Source organism: Equus quagga, chromosome 1, assembly GCF_021613505.1.
Source record: "Equus quagga isolate Etosha38 chromosome 1, UCLA_HA_Equagga_1.0, whole genome shotgun sequence".
Lineage (NCBI taxonomy): Eukaryota > Metazoa > Chordata > Mammalia > Perissodactyla > Equidae > Equus > Equus quagga.
In genome coordinates, this window is record NC_060267.1 from 60,928,599 (window position 1) to 60,951,067 (window position 22,469).

The following is a 22,469-nucleotide window of genomic DNA, read 5'->3' on the forward strand; positions in this document are numbered from 1 at the left end:
CTGCCAAATATGCGTAATCAGAAACTAATCACTTGGAAACATTAGAGAAACCCAGATTGAGGGACATTCTACAAAATAACTGACCTGTAATCTTTAAAATTATCAGGTATGAAAGTCAAAGTAAGAGTGAGAAACTGTCCCGGGTTGAAGGAGACTAAAGAGCTATGACAGCTAAATGCAATGTGTGATTCTGGACAGGATCGTTTTGCTATAAAAACATTATTGGGACAGTTGGTGGGCATAAATAGGGTATGATGATTATACAGTATAATGTATCAAGGTTAATTTCCTAATTCTGACGTCTGTCTTGTAGTTATTTAGCAAATGTCCCTGTCTGTAGGAAATACTACTATGGTTTTCCGGAGTGATGGGACAATAGGTTCACAACTTACTCTAAATAGTTCCGAGCAAAAAAAGGTCTTGGCACCGTACGTGCAATGTTTCTGTGAGTTTGAGATTGGGTAACTGAAAGCATGACAAGTGCTCAGGCAAAGGGGAGCTCAGTTGTTAGGGTCATTCGGAGCATCCTGGGTGTGTGTGTCTAAGGGGAATGGATGAGTCTTGAAAGAAGGCCATTGGGACAACAGAGATGAGTCAACCCGAGTTCTTGTCCTTCAACAGCACCCCTCTTTGTCTGGGCAAAAGGGGCCACGGCCTGGCTCCCTGCTTAAACGCCCTGCTTTGGCCCTCCTGCTCTGATAACTCCCATGCGGAGGGAGGGCTGAATCCGCAGGGACAGAGGGACGCGCCTATCAGATCTGTCTCCCCCTTTCCAGTCCACCCCAGAACTCCCTGCCCAAAAGCTCTGGAGCCTGCTGAACCTCTCCCTCTGGTCCATCCTCGCACGGCTGATTGGGTCCCAGGCGTACGCACGCCTGGGCCCGTGGAGTGATCATGCAGGGCTGTGGACGGGGCTTGGACTTAAGGACCGGATGTCCACGTGAGTGACAAGAGGCCCTAGAGAGGGCTGGCCGCTCAAGCAGTTCCTGTCAGAGAGTTCCAACTTTGAATCAGCTCTTGGTAAGCTATATTTGGCCCCGTAGGAGACACTGACCATACTCTATGCCGTGCTGCGCAGAAAGACGCTGCGCAGGAAGACGCCTCACCGACGCTCAGGCCTGAGCAGCACGACGTCTAGGCCCTCGGGCGCGTAGCACCACACAACCCGTAATGCGCAGGCGGAGTGCTGGGCCAATCAGGTGCTGCACCTCGGAGACCGGCCGGGGGGCGGGGCACCGTGGACGCAGATTACGCCTCTCCGCGCGGAGGGGCGGGGCCAGGGGTGGGCGGGGCGACGCGCCTCGGAGCTCAAGCGGCTGCGCGCGTGGGGCGGGGCCTTGCGGGGGCACGCCCCTTCCGGCTCGCCGTGCTGTCTCCGCGTGTGGATAACTGGTCTGGAGGCTGCCGCTGTCTGAATTCCTGGGTTTGGCGGCAGACTGGCGGGATGGCGGCGGAGGTGTTGCCGAGTGCGAGGTGGCTGTACTGTGGGGAGCCGGACGAGAGCCAGAGGGCTGTACTGGGTAAAGACTGCGGAGCTGGAGCAGTGCCCCGTAACTCCTTCCGCTCCGTCTCGGTCCCTCCTCAGTCCTCCGGCCCCCGTCGGGCCCCTTGCCCAGCTAGGCCAAGATCCCCCCCAACCCCCGAGTGTCCACCACGACTTTGGCCTCGGCCAGAGCTCCTCTGTCATCGCACCATCTTTCTGTCACCTCCTCCCAGCTGGATGGGGACATCCCAGTCACCCCCTCCCCAGGGGTGTACCCAGGACCCCATAATCCCCTCACCCGCCAGGTCTCACACCTTCTCCATTTCCTTCTCTCCACTGGCAGGGATTCCCTCTGTCTCTAGATCTGCACGAGGCCTCAGTCAGCCCCACTCCCCTATTTATTTCCTCCTGTCGCAGCCCCTCCCCGGGACTCCCCTCACCTACCCGTTCCCTCGTCCCACCTGGACCAGGACTTCCTTTACCGCCTCCCCCCAGTTAGGTCAGGACCTGGGCTTCCTTGCCATCATTATCCCTCCAATCACTCCCTCCCAACCACAGTCCGATTCCTCCCCACCGTACACTCTGGGTCCTTCTGCTCTCCTCTGATTCTTGGGCTGCAATCTTACAGTCCAGTTCTCCAATGGGAAGCTGCAGAATCCAGGCAACATGCGCTTTACCATGTACAAGAGCAACGACTCCACAAACCCCAGGAAGAGGAGTCAGCGGATCCTGGTAAGTGCTGTAGTGGCTAGATGCTTCCACTCTGCAGGCCTCAGGAGGCCCCTTGGGTGTCTGTGGATGTGGGAGGGAGTGAGAGGAGAAAAGAGGGGGGGATAGCAAATGAGCCTGTGAAGAATCCTCTGAGCCCCAGCAGGTTGGGGTGTCGGGACAGGCTGCATTCAGCTTCGTACTTTTGGTGAAGTGGTAGCTTTCATTCATTTGTTCATTCAACGAGCATTTATTGAGCACCCCTTGTGCCTTGTGCTGTAAGCTGCTAGGGAAACAGCTCAGTCAGGCCTGGCCCCGCTCTGAGGAGCTCGTACTCCAGAGCAGGGTTTCTCAACCTTGGCCCTATTGACTTTTTGACCCAGAGACTTCTTTCTTGTGGGAGCTGTCCTGGGCATCACAGGATGTTTAGCAGCTTTCCTCGCCTCTACCCACTAGATACCAGTAGCACCTCCTCCTTGTGACAACCAGGATGTCAGACATTCCCAGGTGTCCCCAGAAGGGGGATTTCTCTGGGTTGAAAAACCACTGCTCTAGAGAGGTGAGAACTGGATTCGAAGGACACTGATATGAGTAGATGAAGCTCGGGGCCCGAGGGAGGGATAGTCCAGGGCAGAGTGGACTCAGTCAGAGAAGTCTGCTGGCCAGAATGCCTTCCTGGAAGAGGGAGCTTTGGAGCTGAGCCCTGAAGGATAAAGGCGGGTTTGACAGCTGGCGTTTAGTATTCCAAGTGAGGAGGATATCAAGGACAAACAAAGGGAAGCAGGAAAGCTTGGCTGTAATTGAGTGAAGCAGCCCTTTCCAAGGTCCTGAGAGCATTTAAGGAGCAGTCATGGGAGAGGTGGGCAGAGGGCTTCAAGAAGGGCTTGGGCTTTGGGCCCAGGAGGTTGCCTGCAGAATCAGTTTGTTGCATGCCTGTAAGTGCTGGCAGCCCAGGGCCTTGCTCCCAAGTCCTCTGGTGTAGCTCCCCTAAGAATTTGTCAGACTAGCTAGAAGCCAGCACTCTCTGGGGCTTCCCTTTCAAAAGCCCGCTTGCCTTTCCCCCAGGGACACCCCAGATTCACTTAGAGATAGTGGGGCTGGACTGTCTCCCAGAGGCCCTTTCGTCCTAACCCACTGTGATTTGAACCCTGAAGCTTTTGCAAATGTGGAACAGGGAGACAAGATGCTTGATACCTTTCAACCTTGGTTATAATGGAGCTTTCCCCCCTCTACATTTTAGGCAGCCGAAACAGACAGACTTTCGTATGTGGGAAACAATTTTGGGACTGGAGCCCTCAAATGCAACACTCTGTGCAGGTAGGGACGGGGAATAGAGACAATGGGAAGGGGAGGGTAGAGGTGGTGGCCCTGGCATTGCTGTTCTGGCCTTTGTTAAAGGGCACTGGGGGAAATCCAGAGAGGTTTGCCAAGTCCCTGTGTTCCCAGACCCAGGGGCCCTCACACCAGCATGGAGTCATTCCTGAAAAGGAAAAATTACTTACATTTGTTGAATTTCCTAAAAACCCCATTCACTTATAATATTTTCTTTTTTAAATTAAAAAAAAGAGATATAATTGATATATTAGTACAACGTAATGATTCAGTATATGTATATGGTCGTGAAATGGTCGCCACGGTAAGTCTAGTTAACATCCAGCACCACACATAGTTACAATTTTTTTGTTCTTATGAGAACTTTTAAGATTTACTCTCTTAGCAACTTTCGAAGATACAATACGGTATTGTTAGCTGTAGTCACCATGCTGCATGTTACATCCCCAGGACTTATTTATTTTACAACTGGAAGTTTGTACCTTTTGACCATTTTCATTAATTTTGACCACCTCATTAATTTGCAATATTCTTGAAACTGTCTTGTCCCCAAAAGCCAGCTGTCTCTACTGATCTGGAATGTGTGAGCAGTAGAATTTTGCCTTGGAACTAACTACAGGAAAGGGAGTTGGTAGTGTCAGAGGCTGCGGGGTTTCTAGCCAGCTCTGGTGCTGATCGAGTGACTTTGAGCAACTCTGCTCTTCACTGACCCCTGGTCTTCCCCTTGGTACGATGCAGATTGTCCAGCCTAAACAGTCCGTGACTGTCGGGGGCTGGCATAATGCAGACAGTGTCCCTGTGATGATCCAACAGTGAACCACAAACAAGGCCCTTTCAGAGCCCCCACTGACCACCCTCATAGAAGTCAGATTCGTGTGTTCATGCTTAAAACTATTAACACCGCTCCATCCCTTAACAAAGATTCTCTAGTTCAGACTGGTCTTCTCCCCATAATTAGCAAGTTTTTACTTATCTTTGCCTCCATAAATTCTGTGTATTCTGGATTCTAACATCCCGGGAGGGTTTCGCACTAGAGCAGTGAGCCCAGATGTGATCGGCTACCAGACCACTCACTTGGTAGCTTTTTTTCCAGAACCATCTCATGACCCTCCTGTGCCCCTTCCCTCTCCTCCCTCTCCATGCAGAGAATCGCTGCTGTGGGGATTATTGTTACTCAGGTGTATTGGGGCAGAAAGAAGGTTGGGAACTTCTAAGCAGGAAAAAGGAAGTTGTATAAACAACACCTTTTGAGTAATCCATTATCACTAGTATCCTTTGTTCTTTCTTCAGGCACTTTGTGGGAATTTTGAACAAGACCTCTGGCCAGATAGAAGTCTATGATGCTGAGTTGTTCAACATGCAGCCGTTGTTTTCAGGTGGGTCCCGGTCGTGAAGGCTCACGGAAACACTGCGTGTTAGGTTTGCTGGGTGAATTGGTTTGAGATTTTGATTTGTAAAACACATTTTGTAATTATTTTTAAAACGGCACTTTCTCCCAGGTTTTTGTCTTCTTTTTTTTTCCGTTTGAAAGCATTTTAAGAGTGTTTTTACTCAGCAAATGTTTATTGATGACCTGCTATGCTCCAGGCACAAAGCAGAGGCTGTGGCTGTAGGAAAACAGACACAGATCTTGTCCCCGCAGTGTTTACAGACTTGAGATCAGAAACTAATCTTGGTTAAAGCAAGTTGAGCAGTGATCAGAGTCTAATATTGGAGGGCCTGTCTGATTTTCTTTTCCAGCTTCCTTAATTCTTAACTCTTCTAGTCGAGGTAGAGGTTTTAGGATCTCTGGGAGGTGGTGGAGATGCTTATAGGTTGGAAGGAACTTTCCTGTTGATGAAAAGTCTCTATTCTTTGTAATTTGGGAGGAGATCCATTTTTCCCCTAATCCAGTGGGAGAAGTAACGTTGCTTCTCCACTTTGTCATCTTAGAATGCTCAGGGCTAGGGTGGGGTCTTCCAAAACGATCGATAAGAGGTAAGAGATAAGAAGATAGATAAAAGACAAGTCGAGAGACTTCTGCCCCCCAAATCTTAAATACTGAGAAGCATGGTGGGGGAAGGTGTTTAGTAAGGAAGAATCGTCAGGATCATGCCTGATGCCTTCAGAGGCATTAGTTCTGACTTGATTCCTTCGAAGCAGTGGTCTCAGCCCTTTTGAGAATCTGATAAAGACCTGGATTTACTTCCCAGAAGCATACATACAAATGTAAACATACGTGAGATTTTGTATATAATTTTAGAGGGCTCTTGAGTCCCACAGGCCATCTGTGCATTTCCTAGGGGTCCATAGCCCCTAGATTGAGAATTCCCTGCTTTCTGAACAAACATAACTACATTTAAATTGTCCTCCAAGTGCTCTTCTAACTTCCAAGGAGGCAAAGAAAATTGTTCATTAATTTCTTGATTAAATGAATTTTTGTTTTTATATGTAGAAAATTTGTAAATATTGATTTATTCTAGCCAGCATGCATACACACACACAATTTCTTGGGTCCTTGCTGTGTGTTAGGCACTGTTCTAAGCAGTATCCATGCACTACATCGTTTGCTTCGCGCCACAGCCCTCCGGGGTAGTGATCGGTATTCTTGGAAGTGAAATGACCTTGGCGGGGACATACTGCTGATGCATATATCAGAGCTGGGAGTTAAACTCAGTAAGGCCCTCCAGAGCTTGTGCTCTGCCTGCTAGATTATCCTGCCCCTGATGTGAACGCTTTATGGGAGCCTAGAGGGCTTCCTGCGAGTCACGCATACCTCACGTTTGTGCCTTTTACAAGGAGGGCAAGCTGCTTACTGGAAAACCCGAGGACTTGACTTCTAATCCCATCTCTGCTGCCACCTGGTGAACTGACCCGGGGCAAGCCATTTCATCTGGAGGCCTTGTTTTTCCTGATTTGTGAAATGAAGCAGTTGGGCCAGATGACCTCTTCATTTGACTCTAACTTAGCCTCCAAATTCTCTACCTGTATACGAAAGCCGCGTGCTATATGTTCCCAGGATATGCTCATGGGAAGTCCTGTAGTAGAGAAATCTGTTTTCTTAGATTAACTGTTAAACAAATATGAAACACTATTACTCTCTGTGGGCTTTACAGTTTGCTTTTTTCCTCTCAGTGTTTGTTTTCTGTTTTGATAGATGAAGCAGTCGAGAGTGAATTGACACTAGAGAGTCAGACCAAAACTTTTAGAGAAAAGGTAAGTGTGACAACTGAGACATGGGACCTCAAGCAGGTTCCTTCTCGACCTTAGGTTTCCCCATCAGGACAATGAGCTGGTTAAACACAGGGGTCCCCCTGGCTTCTCCGCTCATTCAGTCTGTGGTTCCCTGGACAATGTCTACCCACAGAGGCCTCCTCGGCCTCCCAGACAGCAGGTCTCCTGTCAGGGGCAGCTGCACACGGCTCTGTGCCAGTGTTTGGAACGGGTTCTCTGGGCTGACGTAGGTGTACATAACACTTGTTTTTAGAATTTAATCCAAGTTTCAGAAAATATTGGTTTTAGCCTGGAAACTTTCACATTGGAACAAAGTAAACTTTAGGATTTTCAATATAGAAAGTTCCTACAAAGCTCATTTCACCCCAGGATGGCAGATTGGTTGTCTTCAGTGCTCCCTGGAACACTGCATTGAGAAGGGGTGAGAGGCCACCTTGAGGCTCAGGGAAAGAGCGAGTGATCTATTAGGAATGTCTGTCATGGGCGCAGGATTGGAAAATGGTAAGCTGTGTGCCACAGATGTACCACCTGACTCTAGGCGAGTCTGTTCGTTTTACAGATGGAGTCACTGTTGATTTATAATTAGCCTCCTATGGTTTACAAAGCAGGTACTTCAGATCTGTTAATATCCTTTGATTCTTGCAACAAGCCTATGAGATAGATAGGTATGATTCAGCCCAATTTACAGGTGAGGGAATGATGGCTCAGAGAGGCTGAGTGCCTCCCCATAGTCAGACAGCTAGGAGTAGCAGTGCCCAGCCAGTCCCCAGTAACCAAACTTGTCTCTTGCACAGATGGATTCTTGCATTGAAGCCTTTGGTACCACCAAACAGAAGCGGGCTCTGAACTCCAGGAGAATGAACAGAGTGGGCAATGAATCTTTGAACCGTGCAGTAGCTAAAGCAGCAGAGAATATTATTGATACAAAGGGTGTGACTGGTAAGTAGCTGGAACCTGGGGTGTAGGAGTCTGCTCCTAGAGACGGCTTCCTCTTCTCTTGAGGTCTCTTACCTGCCCCTCAGATGGAGGTGCTGGGAGTTAGAGCTGGGCTCCTTTCTGCCTCTTGCTGAGGGCCTCCTGGGAACAGCTCCCGGAAGCAGGAGGAAACATCTGCCGTGGCTCTGCCCTCCGTGAGCTCCCGGTGAAATAGAGGAGCCCGGCCTGGGAAGGCGTGTGCGCGCCGAGACTGGGCTGCCGGTGGGGGGCGGCCTGCAGGGCTCAGCGGAGGGAGGAGGCCGCAGGGCTCTGCGAGTCACGGGGAGGCTCTGGTGGGAAAGGCTGATGTGCTGATGATGAACTGAGCCTCTAGAGACAGTTTCATTTTGGGGTCAGTGGATCTTTTTCTGTTCTAAATTCCTCAGTAGTTTGAGTATTTAATTGTATTATTTAAAAATGTATTTATTGTTCAAATGCATTATAAGAACATAAGAGAAAGTTTGCATAAGAGCAGTTTTTCTATTAAAATGGAATTTTAAATTTTAGAAAATTTTTCCATACCCACTGATTGTATAAGTATTTTCCTATGTTTTCTTTTAATACTTTCACAATTTTACTTTTTACATTTAAATATTGGTGAAGTTTTTTTTTTTGGCATATATTACAGACCTAATTTTGTATTTTTCAAATGATTGCCCAGTTGTCCCCAACTCCATCCTTTCCTTTTGTACAAGATGGTTCACAGAGCCCTCTATGAGTTTCCACCTTCTTAGCTGTGCTCGTCCCGTTGTCTGGCTGGCAGTTCCTGTCGCAGCACCAGGCTCTTTTGATGCTGGGACGCTCCTCATTCAGTTTCTTGTCTGATAGGGCACCTTCATCCTCCTCCATCCTTGTTTTTCACAAATGTATTGGTTATTGTAGCGTGCTTTTTCTTCTAGGGGGATCTTAAGAATTATTTTGTCAAGTTCTCTCAAAATCCAGTTGAGATTAATATGGAGAGAGTCAACATCTTTACAATATTATGTTTTCTCATTCAGGAACAGAGAAATATGTCTCTCCATTTATTCAAAGACATACTTTAATGTCTAAGTAAATTTTTGAATTGTTTTGTTCAGTTTACTCTTAGCTATTAAAGGATATTTAAAAAGGAAAATAATTTGCTCGTTTTCCCATCATTCTCCTAGACCGCCTGTTAGAATTTTCTTCTCTATCCTTATCTATATGCGTACTTAATTCTTCCATGCTTATTCCCGTGTGGTGGTGAAGTTTTATAATTTGATTTTTTTTTTCACTCAGAATATTGGAGAAGTTTTCTGGAAGTTAAGCCATTACAGGCTAATTTTGGATATCCCTCACTTTTAGCTTCTCTCATTCTGTATTCTAAATATTTGTTAGCACACCCGTCTTTCCCGTCTGTACTGCAAGTTACTTGAGGGGGACCACGCTGTGTCTGCCTTCTCTGGTGAGTGGTTAGGTTTGTGTCAGGAGTAGACGCTGGGGCCCAGGAACCGTGAGCCTGATAGGGAGGCCAGGCCTCCTCGGTGGAAGCATCCAGATTAGGGGCTTCTGGACCGATTATGATCTTGAGTGCACAGGTTGCAAAGAGTATTGGGGAGCCTGAAGCCAAACAAGGTGACACCAACACTGACTCTTCCCGTCTTGAAAAGCTCTGGTCAGTGATGCCATCCATGATGACTCGCAAGATGACTCCCTCTACCTTCCTCACTGCCACGCTGATGCCGCCAAGCCTGAAGACGTGTATAAATTTGAAGACCGTATCCTTCTTGTGGTAGAAACCCTGCCTTATTTCACAAGTTGGAATGTGTGCACAGGAGTGGCACATCAGAGCTCTCTCGGAAGGGGTTAGTGGTCCTGTGATGCTTACAGAAACTACACCCAGACCTTTATAGTTGCCACAGCGCTGTTGCTGGGAAGTCAGCCATGCTTCCTCACTGGCTGAGGGACCTGCTCCAGCATGGGCCTCTCAGCCCCTGGCATTCAAACCCATTCCTCAGCAAGATGCCAGGTGCCCACAGCTCAGCCCTGTGTGGGGGTGAGGGGTTACTCTCCATGAATAGTCAAAACAGGACTTTGAAGTCAGCCAATGCCCAAAGTTGGGCAGACTGCTTTTGTAAATGGAAGGGCTGGAGCCTAGAATTTCCATGCTGGTGGGTCTAGTCAGATGGAATGCCTGCGGTGGCTTTGTGAAAAGAGAAGGCAGAAAAGGCCAGGCAGAGAGCGAGGTCTGGGCTGGGAATCTGGAAAACGGAGTCCCTGAGCTCTGCCCGGCGTACTGTGATCTGCCCTTCTCCGAGCCTCCGTTTTCCCATCTCTCACATGAAGTTGCTAGAAGCTGATTTAGCTAGCTGCACGTTTCAGTTTTGGTTGGTTGTGTGCCTGACCGGTAAGCAGTTCTTTCTCCTGCCGAGTATGAAGCTCTTCAGAGCCCCTCTGAAGCTTTCAGGAACGTCACGTCAGAGGACATACTGAAGATGATTGAAGAGAACAGGTGCCTCCCCTGGAGCGGGGGGAGTGTCTGGGGGGCGCCGGGTTGGGACACAGCAGGCGTCAGCTGTGAAGTGGACGTTTGGGTGTCACCAGTGAGACCGTATGCCTGTTGAGCATTTGAACATGAAGGAACTAGTGTTTTCTTGAATGTTTGTGCCTCCAGGTCTATTGTCCCAAGGCTGCGGGTGGCATTTAGGGGAGAGAGTTGGCCTCTGAGTGCTGGACTGGTGGCTGGGTCGAGGGTGGTGAGGCCTTGCAGTCGGGGACTGGGAGCTGGAGCTGGCCTGTGTCCCCCAGTGTCATGCTGATGCTGATTGTCACCGACAGCCATGTGCTGGCCTGGGAGAGGTTGAGCTGCAGTGGTGGTTTATCTGTGACGATGTGCTGAGCTTTTCTAAAGTTAAACTTACGTATTTTAAATATAGTATATTTTAAATAATTCAGAGATTATTTCCTCCCCTCCCCACTTTTTGGCAATTAAAACAGCTTTTCTTTATTTTTATGTATTTATTTATTTAATTAAGGTAACATTGGTTTATAACAATATATATCAAATTTACATCACATTTCTTTATTTTTTATTTTTTCATATGAGATCTTTATTTTTTTCTTTTATTATTTTTTATGGAGGTAGCAGTGGTTTATAACATTATATAAGTTTCAGGTGTGCATCATTATATTTCTGTGTAGATTACATCATGTTCACCACCCAACGACTAATTACCATTCATCACCACACATGTTCCTAATCACCGCATTCGCCCTCCCCCCTCCCCCATTACCCTCTGGTAACCACAAATCCTGTCTCTGCTGCTATGTGTTTATTGTCATTCTTATCTTCTACTTATGAGTGAGATCATAGGGTATTTGACTTTCTCCCTCTGTTTTATTTAACTTAATATAATACCCTGAAGGTCCATCCATGTTGTTGCAAATGGCAAGATTTCATCTTTTTTTTTTTTTTTTGAGGAAGATTAGCCCTGAGCTAACTGCTGCCAATCTTCCTCTTTTTGCTGAGGAAGACTGGCCCTGAGCTAACATCCATGCCCATCTTTCTCTACTTTATATGTGGTATGCCTATCACAGCATGGCTTGCCAAGTGGTGCAGTGTCTGCATCCGGGATCCGAACCAGCGAATCCTGGGCCGCCGAAGCAGAACATGCGCACTTAACCGCTGTGCCACCGGGCCAGCCCCTGGAAGGTTTTTGATTACTGTTTCAATCTCCTTATTGGTAATTGGTCAATTCAAATTCTCTGTATTTTCTTGATTCAGTTTTGGAAGATTGTATGATTCTAAGAATTTGTTCATTTCTTCTAGATTAATTTGTTGGCATATAGCCTTTCATAGTATTCTCTTATAGTCTTTTGTATTTCTGAGGTGTCTGTTGTAATTTCTCCTCTTTCATTTCTGATTTTATTTATTTAAGACTTCTCCCCTTTTTTCTTGGTGAATCTAGCTAAAGGTTTGTCAATTTTGTTTATCTTTTCAAAGAACCACTGTTAGTTTCATTGATTTTTTTCCTACTTTGTTTTTAGTCTCTGTTTCATTTATTTATGCTCTAATTTTTATTATTTCCTTCCTTCTGCTGATTTTGGGCTTTGTTCTTTTTCCAGTTGCTTAAGTGCACTGTTAGATTGTTTATTTGAGATTTTTTCTAGTTTGAGGTAGACCTGTATTGCTATAAACTTCCCACTAGAACCGCTTTTGCTGTATCCCATAAACTTTGGCATGTCATATTTTCATTTTCATTTGTCTCCAGGTATTTTTTGATTTCTCCTTTGATTTCTTTGTTGATGCAATCATTGTTCATTAGCATTTTGTTTAATCTCCACATATTTTTGTTTTTTCCGCTTTGCTTCTTGTAGTTGATTTCTTGTTTGATACCGTTGTGGTCAGAAAAGATGCATGGTATTATTTCAGTCTTCTTAAATTTATTGAGATTTGTTTTTTGGCCTAATATGTGATCTGTCCTGGAGAATGTTCCATGTGCATTCAAAAAGAATGTGTATTCTGTGGGTTTTGGGTGGAATGTTCTATACATATTCTACTAAGTCCATCTGGTCTAATGTGTCATTTAAGGCCAGCGTTTCCATATTGATCTTCTGTTTGAATGCTCTACCCATTGGTGTAGGTGGGGTGTTAAAGTCTTCTACTATTATTGTGACACTGCCTATTTCTCCTTTTGTGTCTGTTAATAATTGCTTTATATCTTTAGGTGCTCCTGTGTTGGGTGCATAGATATTTACAAGTGTTATATCCTCTTGTTGGATTGTTCCCTTTATCATTATGTAGTGCCCTTCTTTGTCTTTTGCTACAGTTTTTGTTTTGAAGTCAATTTTTTCTGATAGAAGTATTGCTACCCCAGCTTTCTTTTCATTGCCATTTGCATGGAGTTTCTTTTTCCATCCCTTCACTTTCAGTCTGTGAGTGTCTTTAGGTCTGAAGTGTGTCTCTTGTATGCAGCATGTATATGGGCTTTGTTTTTTTAATCCCATCAGCCACCCTTGTCTTTTGATTGGAGCATTTAGTCCATTGACATTTAAAGTAGCTGTTGATAGATATGTACTTATTGCCATTTTGTTACTTTTTTTCTGGGTATTTTAGTAGCTCTTCTCTTAAAACAGCTTTTCTTTTATGATGATGGTGGGATTTTTTTGCTTTTGAGGTTTTTTCTTTTAATAATTTCATTTGAGAAAATAAAAAGTTGTCAATCCTAGGTTGGTTTCCCCCATTTTTGTTTGGAAGTTTTACTGGTCAGAGAGACCTAGAGCCTTGGAAAATACTTTAAAAGATTTTTTCTTTCCAAAAAAGAGCTCATTCCTGGTTCTTAGTTGTCTCAATGTGGTTGTGGCTCAGGGGTAGGTGCAGGAATGAGCTCTGGGCTGGGAGTCTGAGAAATGAGTCCCTGAGTTTTGCCTGATGTACTGAGAGATCTTCTCTCTTCTGAGCCTCAGTTTTCCTGTCTGTAAAATGCGGCCTCTACAACATGATCCTGAAGAGCCTTTTATCTCTACAAGTCTAGGATCCTGATAGTGGTAGATCAGCACATAAAAATAATAGCTAACACTGATTGAGCTCTTATGTATGCCAAGCACTGTTCTAAGCACTTTACTTGCATTGTCTCATTTAATCCACAAACAGTCCATAGGCGGATACTATCATTGGCCTCAGTTTATAGGTGAAGAAACCAAGGCACAGTGATATACAGAAACTTGCCTGAGCCACTGAATGGCAGAGAGGGGATTCAGACTCAGCCTGGCTGACTGAGAGTCTGTGCTGCAGACCTCTACGTCAGGATTGGGCGTAGCCTGTGTGCCAAGTCTGGCCTGCTGCCTGTGAATAAAGTTTTATTGGAACACAGCCACGGTCATTCATTTATGTATTATCGATGGCTGCTTTTGCACTATAAAGGCAGAGACCATATCGTCCACGAAATTTAAAATATTTACTCTCTAGCCCTTCAGCGCCCCTGTACTAAACCTTGTTCCTCCTGTAATAAGGGGGCTGTTGGGACGGCCCTTTCTCAGCTATTGCGTGTGTATCGGGTGTGAAGGGTGCCTGCTGTTTTCGTTGTTGAGGGGTGAATGGCCCCTGACAGAGCCAGTCTTACACTTTCCTCTGGTCCCCCCCCTCTTGTTTTAGTCACTGCTCCTTTGTCATAGAAGCTTTGAAGTCCTTGCCATCAAATGAGGAGAGCCGAGACCGCCAGGCCCGATGCATATGGTTTCTGGACACCCTCATCAAATTTCGAGCACAGAAGGTGATTAAGCGGAAAAGTAAGTCCATGATAGACATTTTGTTCTAGTTATTTCCCGTCTGGTATTTGTCTGTAATTCTTAGACTAGCTCTAGTGAGAGAGGAAAATGGGTATTCCTGTCCAGGTCTTTATTTTTAACTATTTAACAGTGAGATTCCTACTGTATTGCTGACCTGCTGAGAGGACTCGCCGAGCTCTCCTCCTCATCTGAAAGTGGGGACAGGTTGAGTTGTGTGCTTGCTCAGAGCGAACATTCACCACTTCTGTTCTGCAGTAGGTGAAGTAGAGGGTCTAATCTAATCAAATGAAAATTTTAAGGGACAGTTAGACAAACATCAGGCACACAGGGAGAACAGGTGGCCTTCTCATGAAGGCTGGGGCAGGTTTGTGTTGGGTCAGCTTGTTTCTGACTGGGAGAGGAGAGAATCAGCTTCTGCTGGTAACCACCGTCGCCTGTAGCTCGGGCCGTGGGTGGCTGCCACACACTCACATCCACCCAGAGATGGAAACCCAGAGGGAGATACCTGTGGTTTTAGGCATCAGATGTGTGCAGTCTTGTTGCTGTGATTGGGCACCCGAGAGTCTGTTCTCATGTTTTCCAGTATTTGCTTACTTCTTATTTCCTTTCCAGTCTCCCTTCCTGTCCATCTCCCTAGGCTTTCTCTATCATCTGTTTTGCTTTCGAATGTCTTATAAATCCTGCGTCTTTAGGCCTCATTGGAGTCTTTTTTTTCTTTCTTGTGGCCACCCGATCACAAACGTCTCTCGTGCTGTATGGGCTGCAGGCTGAAGCACACCTGAGCACATTTTTACTTGAAAGTAGCTGTTCTGTTTCATGGGCCCCTGCTTCTCCTACCACATGGTTCCATTCGTTATGGTGGCCCAACTATTCGCCTCTTCTCCCAGCTCATGGATGAGGTGTGGCCTGAGGGTTTTGAAAGAAAATGATCAGACTCATCTTTGTCTTGTAGGTGCCCTGGGCCCTGGAGTGCCACACGTCATCAACACCAAGCTGCTGAAGCACTTCACCTGCTTGACCTACAACAACGGCAGGTCAGCGGGCTCGAGCTCCGGGGCTTCTGCCTGTGATGGAGAAAGCAGGCGGGGGAGAGTGGGCAGTGGGCGCTTGGATTGAATTCCATGTCCAGTGCCATTTGGAGGGATCCTGGGGTCAAGTAAGTTTAGGAAACACTATATAGTACATCCTGTGTCCCCCCTTGGGAAAGTTCACATTAAGGGCTCTGGAAAGTCCTGCGACAAAGACTGATTTCACTTCCCACCCTTCTTTCGAGGAATCCTTCCTAGTGTCCCACAGAGCAAGGTGATGTTGCAGAAAAGGGTGGGGCAGTGCGATGACTGTGGGGAGAGAACCCTGCGCAGCACACCTGGGTGTCCACCCTCCGTTAGCTCGGAGCGGTTCCTGGTCTGTGTGTGCTTGGAAGAATCGTCAGCAGCTGAGTTTGGGATGACTGTTTCCCAGCAGCCTTGCCGAGCAGGCAGGAACAGACTCGGAGAGTCCTCGCCAGTGGGAGGCTCTGTGCCTGGAAGGTGGCGGTGCGGCCTTCTCTGTCCCCCGTGGAGGGAGCACTGGGATTGGCTCCCTGCCCCGCTGTGTGAAGGCTCGGGCACCATGGGGGGACAAGGAGTGCTGCTCAAATTCCTTTTCCTCTCCCCGAGGCGAGAGACATCGAGTGCACATGGGAACAGGCTGGGGTGTTTTTACTTTGCTTTCAGAGTGATCATCTTAGACTTTAATTTTGTCTCTCCTTTACTGCCACTCACTTGCAGTTTACGGAACTTAATTTCGGATTCTATGAAGGCGAAGATCACTGCGTATGTGATCCTACTTGCCTTACACATAAATGACTTCCAGATTGACCTGACGATGTTACAGAGGGACTTGAAGCTCAGTGAGAGAAGGTGAGCACAGTGGAATACAAAGCTCCCTGTAGGGCGTCTTTTGTATTTCTAGTACCACCTTTCAGAGAGCACGAGGCACCAACAAGGGCATGTGGGAAAGACCTGGGACTCGAGGACAGTTCTCAATGATGAATGATGGAGTGAGCAACCAGACTTTACTGAGTGCCATCTCTGTACAGGGCACAGTATTAAAACGGTCGTAATAGCTAGTGATTTCCCTAAAGAACAATTGAAGAATCTTGGTTCAGAGAAGTCAGTGACTTTCCCAGGGTCACACAAGAAGGGGAGTACCTGGGCTTCAAACCTGAGCTGTCCCATGGCATTTGTCCCTGTATAACTGAGCAGCCTCCAGTCTCCCAATTGCTGTCTCTGGGGAGAGCGATTCTGTATGGTCCTGCAGGCTGGAACCCAGGGTGGAAGTTATTAGAGAACCCAATTTCAGCTTAGCGGAAAGAGCTTTCTCAGGATCAGACGGAAGGGGCTGCCAGGGGAGGTGTTCAAGGCCAAGTGGGGCCACTGTTTGGCAGGGTGTCGCATCTGGGCCTCTGATGGGGCTGGGAGAGTGGGCAGAGGTGCCTGCTCAGGTGCTTTCTAGCCTCGCTAGAAGGGATTGCGACTGAGTAGGGAGCAAAGCATCCCAGGCCTCTCAATGGTGGGGTCTGTTGGCCTTTGTGGGTGATTTAGGGGCACCTGACATCCAGGGACCCTGGTGGTGTTCTAGCAGAGCCTGTGGAAACACCCTTGTCTGGACTCTTCTAGCACCCAGGGAAGGATTGTTCTGAGGGCTGTCCACGGACAGCATCCTCGCGGGCGGTGGGCTTGAAGATCAGAGAGAAACAGAAATGTGGAGCCTATAAAATTCTGTCAGAATTCTAGCCAGCACTCAATCCTTGCTAATAGGAAGTAAACAAATTATTAATAGGATCTATATAACATAGTTTTCCATCACCTGTATGGGTCTCTGCTAATGGCAGCATGTTAAAATGGGAGTCTGTCTGATGGCTCAAGGAAGGCATCTTGTCGGCCTCTCTGCTGGGGGCTTCGCTCCTGGTGGCCGCTTGGGGGGGCTCTATCTTTGTGGCCTGCAGTGCGTTTGTGCTGCTGCCCCCTCCCTGAGCAGCCACATGAGGAGAATTTCCTCTTGTTTTTTTTGTTTGTTTGTTTGTTTTTTATTAATGTTATGATAGATTACAACCTTGTGAGATTTCAGTTGTACATTATTGTTAGTCATGTTGTGGGTACACCTCTTCCCCCTTTGTGCCCTCCACCCACCCCCCCTTTTCCCTGGTAACCACCGATCAGATCTCCTTGTCAATATGTTAACTTCCACTTATGAGTAGAGTCATATAGAGTTCGTCTTTCTCTGACTGGCTTATTTCGCTTAACATAATACCCTCGAGGTCCATCCACGTTGCTGCGAATGGGCCAATTTTGTCTTTTTTTATGGCTGAGTAGTATTCCATTGTGTATATATACCATATCTTCTTTATCCAATCATCAGTTTCTGGGCATGTAGGCTGGTTCCACGTCTTGGCTATCGTAAATAATGCTGCGATGAACAGAGGGGTGCAACGGACTCTTGAGATTTCTGATATCAGGTTCTTAGGATAGATACCCAGTAATGGGATGGCTGGGTCATAGGGTATTTCTATTTTTAACTTTTTGAGAAATCTCCATACTGTTTTCCATAGTGGCTGTACCAGTTTGCATTCCCACCAACAGTGTATGAGGGTTCCTTTTTCTCCACAACCTCTCCAACATTTGTCGCTCTTGGTTTTGGATGTTTTTGCCAATCTAACGGGTGTAAGGTGATATCTTAGTGTAGTTTTGATTTGCATTTCCCTGATGGTTAGCGATGATGAACATCTTTTCATGTGTCTATTGGCCATATTTATATCTTCTTTGGAGAAATGTCTGTTCATGTCCTCTGCCCATTTTTTGATCAGGTTGTTTGTTTTTTTTTTTTGTTGTTAAGCCGAATTTCCTCTTGTTTTGTGTTTGTTCCTTAGGATGATCGAGATAGCGAAAGCCATGAGGCTGAAGGTCTCCAAAAGAAGGGTGTCTGGGGCCGCCGGCGGGGAAGAGGATCACAAACTGGGCACCCTGTCCATCCCGCTGCCGCCAGCCCAGGCTCTGGACCGCCAATCAAAACGGAGGAGAATCACCTAGAGGCATGCTTTCCAGACAGCATTTTGGATGCCACTGTTGCTATTCATTTCCATTTTTATTTTTAAAGAGGGAGGAAAATAGCCTTGCTTTGGCACAAGTATGAAGCCAGCAGCCAGCATGTCAGTTGTGCTTGTCTTAAGCGGAAACATAAAGTGATGGCCATATTGGGCTTCATCTCCCTCCTTTGGTGTTCCCGTGATCATAAATGTCGGATAGTTCTTGTGTAGGGATGGGGGGTGGTGGCTGCGGAAGTTGGGATCAAAAGATCTCACAGGCTGAACCCTGGGCCAATCCTGACAGATAGAGGTTGATAAAGAGAAACGTGAAGCGTCGTGTTCAGGTCTGGGAGGACCAGTGGAGCACACGGTGAGGATACAGCCCAGCAGGGCTAGAAGAGGAGGCTTCAGGTCACAACTGTGATGGGGTTGGAAAACAGGCGAATTAGTTCGAGGCTGCCGTAACAGTGTGCAGTCAAATCAGCAGAAGTGATTAACCCAGCTGCTCTGCCTGGCTCGGGCCACAGTGAGGACAGGGACCAGCTCTGAAAGCCACGCTTTTGAGGGGGATGAATCGGTCAGAGTTCAGTACGGCGAACAAATTGTTGTACGTATCTTAGGAAGAAAGGAGCTTAATGCATGGGTGGAATGCTATAAAATTGTTAAAGGGCTGCAGGGGTGGGGTCAGCAGGGCGCCACTGGAACTGCTGAGTTCAGAAACCAGCCAGGCAGCAAGAAGCCACTTGTGCCCCACGACTGCTTCTTGAATTCATGAAGCTGGTGATTTGACGCTGGAGTGCTGAACTCAGCCCCCCACGCTTTCAGTATCCACATTTCCACCTCCTTGCTTGTCAGCGCAAACAGCCAAAAGGTCAAGAAGCTGGCCTCCATCTTGCTTCCTCCTTCTGTAGTACAGACATAGGAACTGGATTTGCATCCAGAATCCTAGCAGCACGGAGTCTTGCAAGTAGGTTTCAGCTGTCCAGCCCCTAGTTCAGCAGCCTTCCCAGGAGATGGGAATGGATGCTGACTGCCAGCCCACCTTCTCTGCCCTGAGGGAGAAGGAGAAGTCAGTGTCCAGAGGGCTGCTATGAGGAGTGGGAATGGGACTTGGAGAGACTCAGGTGTGTGGTTAATGCTCAGACTCGGGGGGCCAGCCCGGTGCTGCAGCGGTTAAGTGCACAGGTTCTGCTTCAGCGGCCCGGGGTTTGCCGGTTTGGATCCCGGGTGTGGACGTGGCACCGCTTGGCACGCCATGCTGTGGCAGGTGTCCCACATATAAAGTAGAGGAAGATGGGCACGATGTTAGCTCAGGGCCAGTCTTCCTCAGCAAAAAGAGGAGGACTTGCAGTAGTTAGCTCAGGGCTAATCTTCCTCAAAAAAAAAAAAAAGACTCAGATCTTCAAGGCTCTTCTGAGGCAGTGGGAACAGCTGGGGTCTCGTGCTCAGTGCTGGGGAGCCAGGAGCAGTGATGGGAGGAAGATAGAATGCAGCTCTCTGAAAATGAGAAAGGGAGAAGTTTGCACAGCAGCTGGACCTCCGTTAGGGAAGACATGGTAGAAGGGAGTCTTGCATGACTCATTTGGGACAGGTGGTCCTTATATTCCTTCGAACTCTGGGATGCTGTTATCAGAGCCACTTCTGTGGCAAGGCCATGCCTAAGGTGCATGTTTTCTGTGGTCTTCTCTGGTTTGTCTCCATTTGTCTCTGATCCTGGGTAGTGGGCATTTGGAGCAGACTTTGTCCCCCCCAGCAGAGGCATGGGCAGGAAATCTCAAGGCCTCTGTTTCTCTTAAGGCTGTTGTGAAAATCATATGACTGCATCAGAAAACATAATACCTTGCTCCGTCTCTGGGAAAAGAATTCCTAATGTGCTTATAGGTTAGAATGTGTTTCCAGAAAACTTTTTAGATTCTCATGGGATTGACACTTGAGGCTTAATTTCCAGGAGTGATTAGATCACAGCCTGTGGCCAGGCCTCCGAACAACCTCTGTCTTAGGGGCTGGCCCCGTGGCACAGTGGTTAAGTTCGCACATTCTGCTTCGGTGGCCAGGGGTTCGCCAGTTCCGATCCTGGGTGCGGACATGGCACCACTTGGCACACCAAGCTGTGGCAGGCGTCCCACATATAAAGTGGAGGAAGATGGGCACGGATGTTAGCTTAGGGCCAGTCTTCCTCAGCAAAAAGAGGAGGATTGGCAGCAGTTAGCTCAGGGCTAATCTTCCTCAAAAAAAAGAAAACCTGTCTTAGAGGGGAAGCAGCTTGTCTTCAGTCACTCCCACAAACAAGGGTGAATTGATAGGGCAAGGTTCAGCAAATAGACTCCTGTTCTGGTGACAGCAGGTGTCCCTCACCAAATGTAGGTGACTGACGAGATTTCTGTATATCACGGGGTTTGTGGGTCAAAAGGCTCAAAAGACACCCTTGTTCAACTTGAACAAGTCTCGTGAGAGCACCTCTCCCCGTGCCTGGCCTCTGAGCAGTGTCTGCTGAGTGAGTCAGTACGTGGCCTGCGCCTTCTTTCCTCATCAGAGCTATAGGCAGGAAACACTTGTAGGATAATGGAATTGTACTGGGCTTTTTCTAGCTCTAAAAAACCATTTATTTACTAATACATTCATGGAGAATACCTTGATCCCACCAAGTTATTTGCCATAATGTCCCCTGATGTCCTCTTTGAAGAAAGAGAGACTACCGGTTAGATGCTCATATCCTTAATAAGATTTGCAGTTTGTGGAGTAATCTTAATTTGTTGGTGTTGATAACAGGATGAAGTCTGCTCCCTGGAGGAAGGTCTCTGGCCCTTCCATCTTGGACGCTGTTGGAAGTGATGAGGTCAAAGGAGGTGTGTTTAACACGCTTGCCAAGGACCCAGCCGGGAAAGAGTTAATTCGATAAAATCCTTTAAAGTGTCTGCTTTTAAAAACTTTATTTTGATACAATGTCATATTTAGAAAAATTTGCAAGAATAGTACAAAGGACTGTATATCTTTTATCCAGATTCACTAGCTGTTAACGTGTTGTCCTATTTATTACTTGCTTTGTAAATTTATATATTTCTTTTTGAACCATCTGAGAAGAGCATCCTACCCTTTTGTCTGTAAGTCCTTGAGCGTGTATGTCCTGAGAGTGAGGACTCTCCCTTCACGTGGCGCGTGCCCACAGCAGGAGTAGAACACAACGCCACGTCTAGCCCACACTTCATAGTCGGATTTTGCCAATCACACCTCTTTGCTGACCACATGGTCTTATTTAATTTAAAACGGTTCCTCAATCTTTGGCTTTCTTGACCCTGCCTTCTTGTAGAGTAAGGGCAGTTATTTTTAGGGTATCCCTCAATTTGGGTTTGTCTGATACATCCTTATATCTAGAGTCAGGATATGCACTTTTGGCAGGAATGTCACAGACGTGACGCCGTGTCCCCAGTGCATCACAGCAGAGGCACGTGATACTGTTTGTCCTCTTGCTAATGTTAACTTTTATTACTTGCTTGAGTTTACGTTCTCTCCACTGTGAAGTTACTATTTTTCTTTTTGTGATTAATAAGTCATTTGTGGAGGGATGCTTTCGGACTCAATATCCTGTTCCTCATTGAACTTTCACCCATGAGTTTTAGTCTCAATTGATGATTCTTGCTGAATCTGTTACCAAGCTGGTTGCAGAATGGTGATTTTCTAACTCCCTTCATTTCTTTTGGCATCCTATTATAATGGGAAGCTTTCTTTTTGCTCCCATTAAAATTTTTTTGTTCATTTGGTTATCAGTATGGACTCAGATTCTTATTCCATGAACATTGTTACTGTTATTTATTTTGAATGCTCAGATTGTACCAAATTTGGCCAATCTGAGTTCTTTCAGGCTAACTCCTGAATCCCCATTATTTTAAGGTTGCTTCCTTAATTTCTGATACAAGATATTTCAGCCATCTTGTACATTCCCTGCTCCAGCCCAGGAGTCGGCCAAGGGGCCCAGGTCAATGACGTGAATGATGGGCCCAAATCAAGAAGTGAAATACCAGCCTGACTGTCAGACAGATGGGCTCTTCAGCTGCACTCGGGCCAGACAGAACTGGTTTCCGAGCAGGGGTGACAGGTGTGAGTTGCTCAGGTTGTACCAGGAGGGCCATGCCAGCCTGACGTCATTTAAAAGGATGCTAGTCACAGTGGGTGGACTCCAGAGCACCCTGCAAAGTTCTGGGCAGGAGGGAGAACTGAGTGGCTTCATGTCAGGAGGCTGCTCAGGGTTGGAACAAGCCCAGCAGGCCCCACGTGAGCCCACCATGGGGAACCATTTAGAGAAGAGGCTTTCTCTGTGCTCCTGGAAGGAAGGAGCAGGCAGAAGGCGGGCCCAGGGCTGCTGCTGAGGACAGCGTAGGCTCGTGCTGTTCTGAGACCCAGCTCTGGCTCTGGTCTCGTCTGGCCACACCACACCCACCATTCCCTGTG

The 22,469-nt window shown here is 47.1% G+C and overlaps 1 protein-coding gene across 2 annotated transcripts; it reads left to right on the plus strand.

Moving 5' to 3' along the window:
- Positions 1-1,355: 1,355 nt before the first annotated feature.
- On the plus strand, positions 1,356-20,922 carry POLR1E (RNA polymerase I subunit E). Of its 2 annotated transcripts, XM_046669963.1 has the most exons (13): positions 1,356-1,520; positions 2,112-2,215; positions 3,432-3,508; positions 4,814-4,899; positions 6,660-6,718; positions 7,531-7,675; positions 9,340-9,447; positions 10,085-10,181; positions 13,824-13,957; positions 14,910-14,991; positions 15,727-15,858; positions 17,868-18,029; positions 20,793-20,922. In XM_046669963.1, the coding sequence occupies exons 1-12, from the start codon at positions 1,445-1,447 to the stop codon at positions 18,025-18,027; spliced, it is 1,260 nt and encodes a 419-aa protein (XP_046525919.1). In that variant the 5' UTR covers positions 1,356-1,444; the 3' UTR covers positions 18,028-18,029; positions 20,793-20,922. The 2 variants fall into 2 exon arrangements, with proteins under 2 accessions (XP_046525919.1, XP_046525909.1); XM_046669953.1 differs by lacking the exon at positions 20,793-20,922 and having other exon boundaries at positions 17,868-18,191.
- The last annotated feature ends 1,547 nt before the right edge of the window (positions 20,923-22,469 follow it).

What these genes read in the sequence shown, in the direction of transcription:
- POLR1E (XM_046669963.1), top strand. Translation starts at nt 1,445, where the DNA reads ATGGCGGCGGAGGTGTTGCCGAGTGCGAGGTGGCTGTACTGTGGGGAG. An exon ending in AAATGCAACACTCTGTGCAG is followed by an intron (nt 3,509 to 4,813) that starts GTAGGGACGGGG and finishes TTCTTTCTTCAG; the next exon opens with GCACTTTGTGGGAATTTTGA. An exon ending in CATGCAGCCGTTGTTTTCAG is followed by an intron (nt 4,900 to 6,659) that starts GTGGGTCCCGGT and finishes CTGTTTTGATAG; the next exon opens with ATGAAGCAGTCGAGAGTGAA.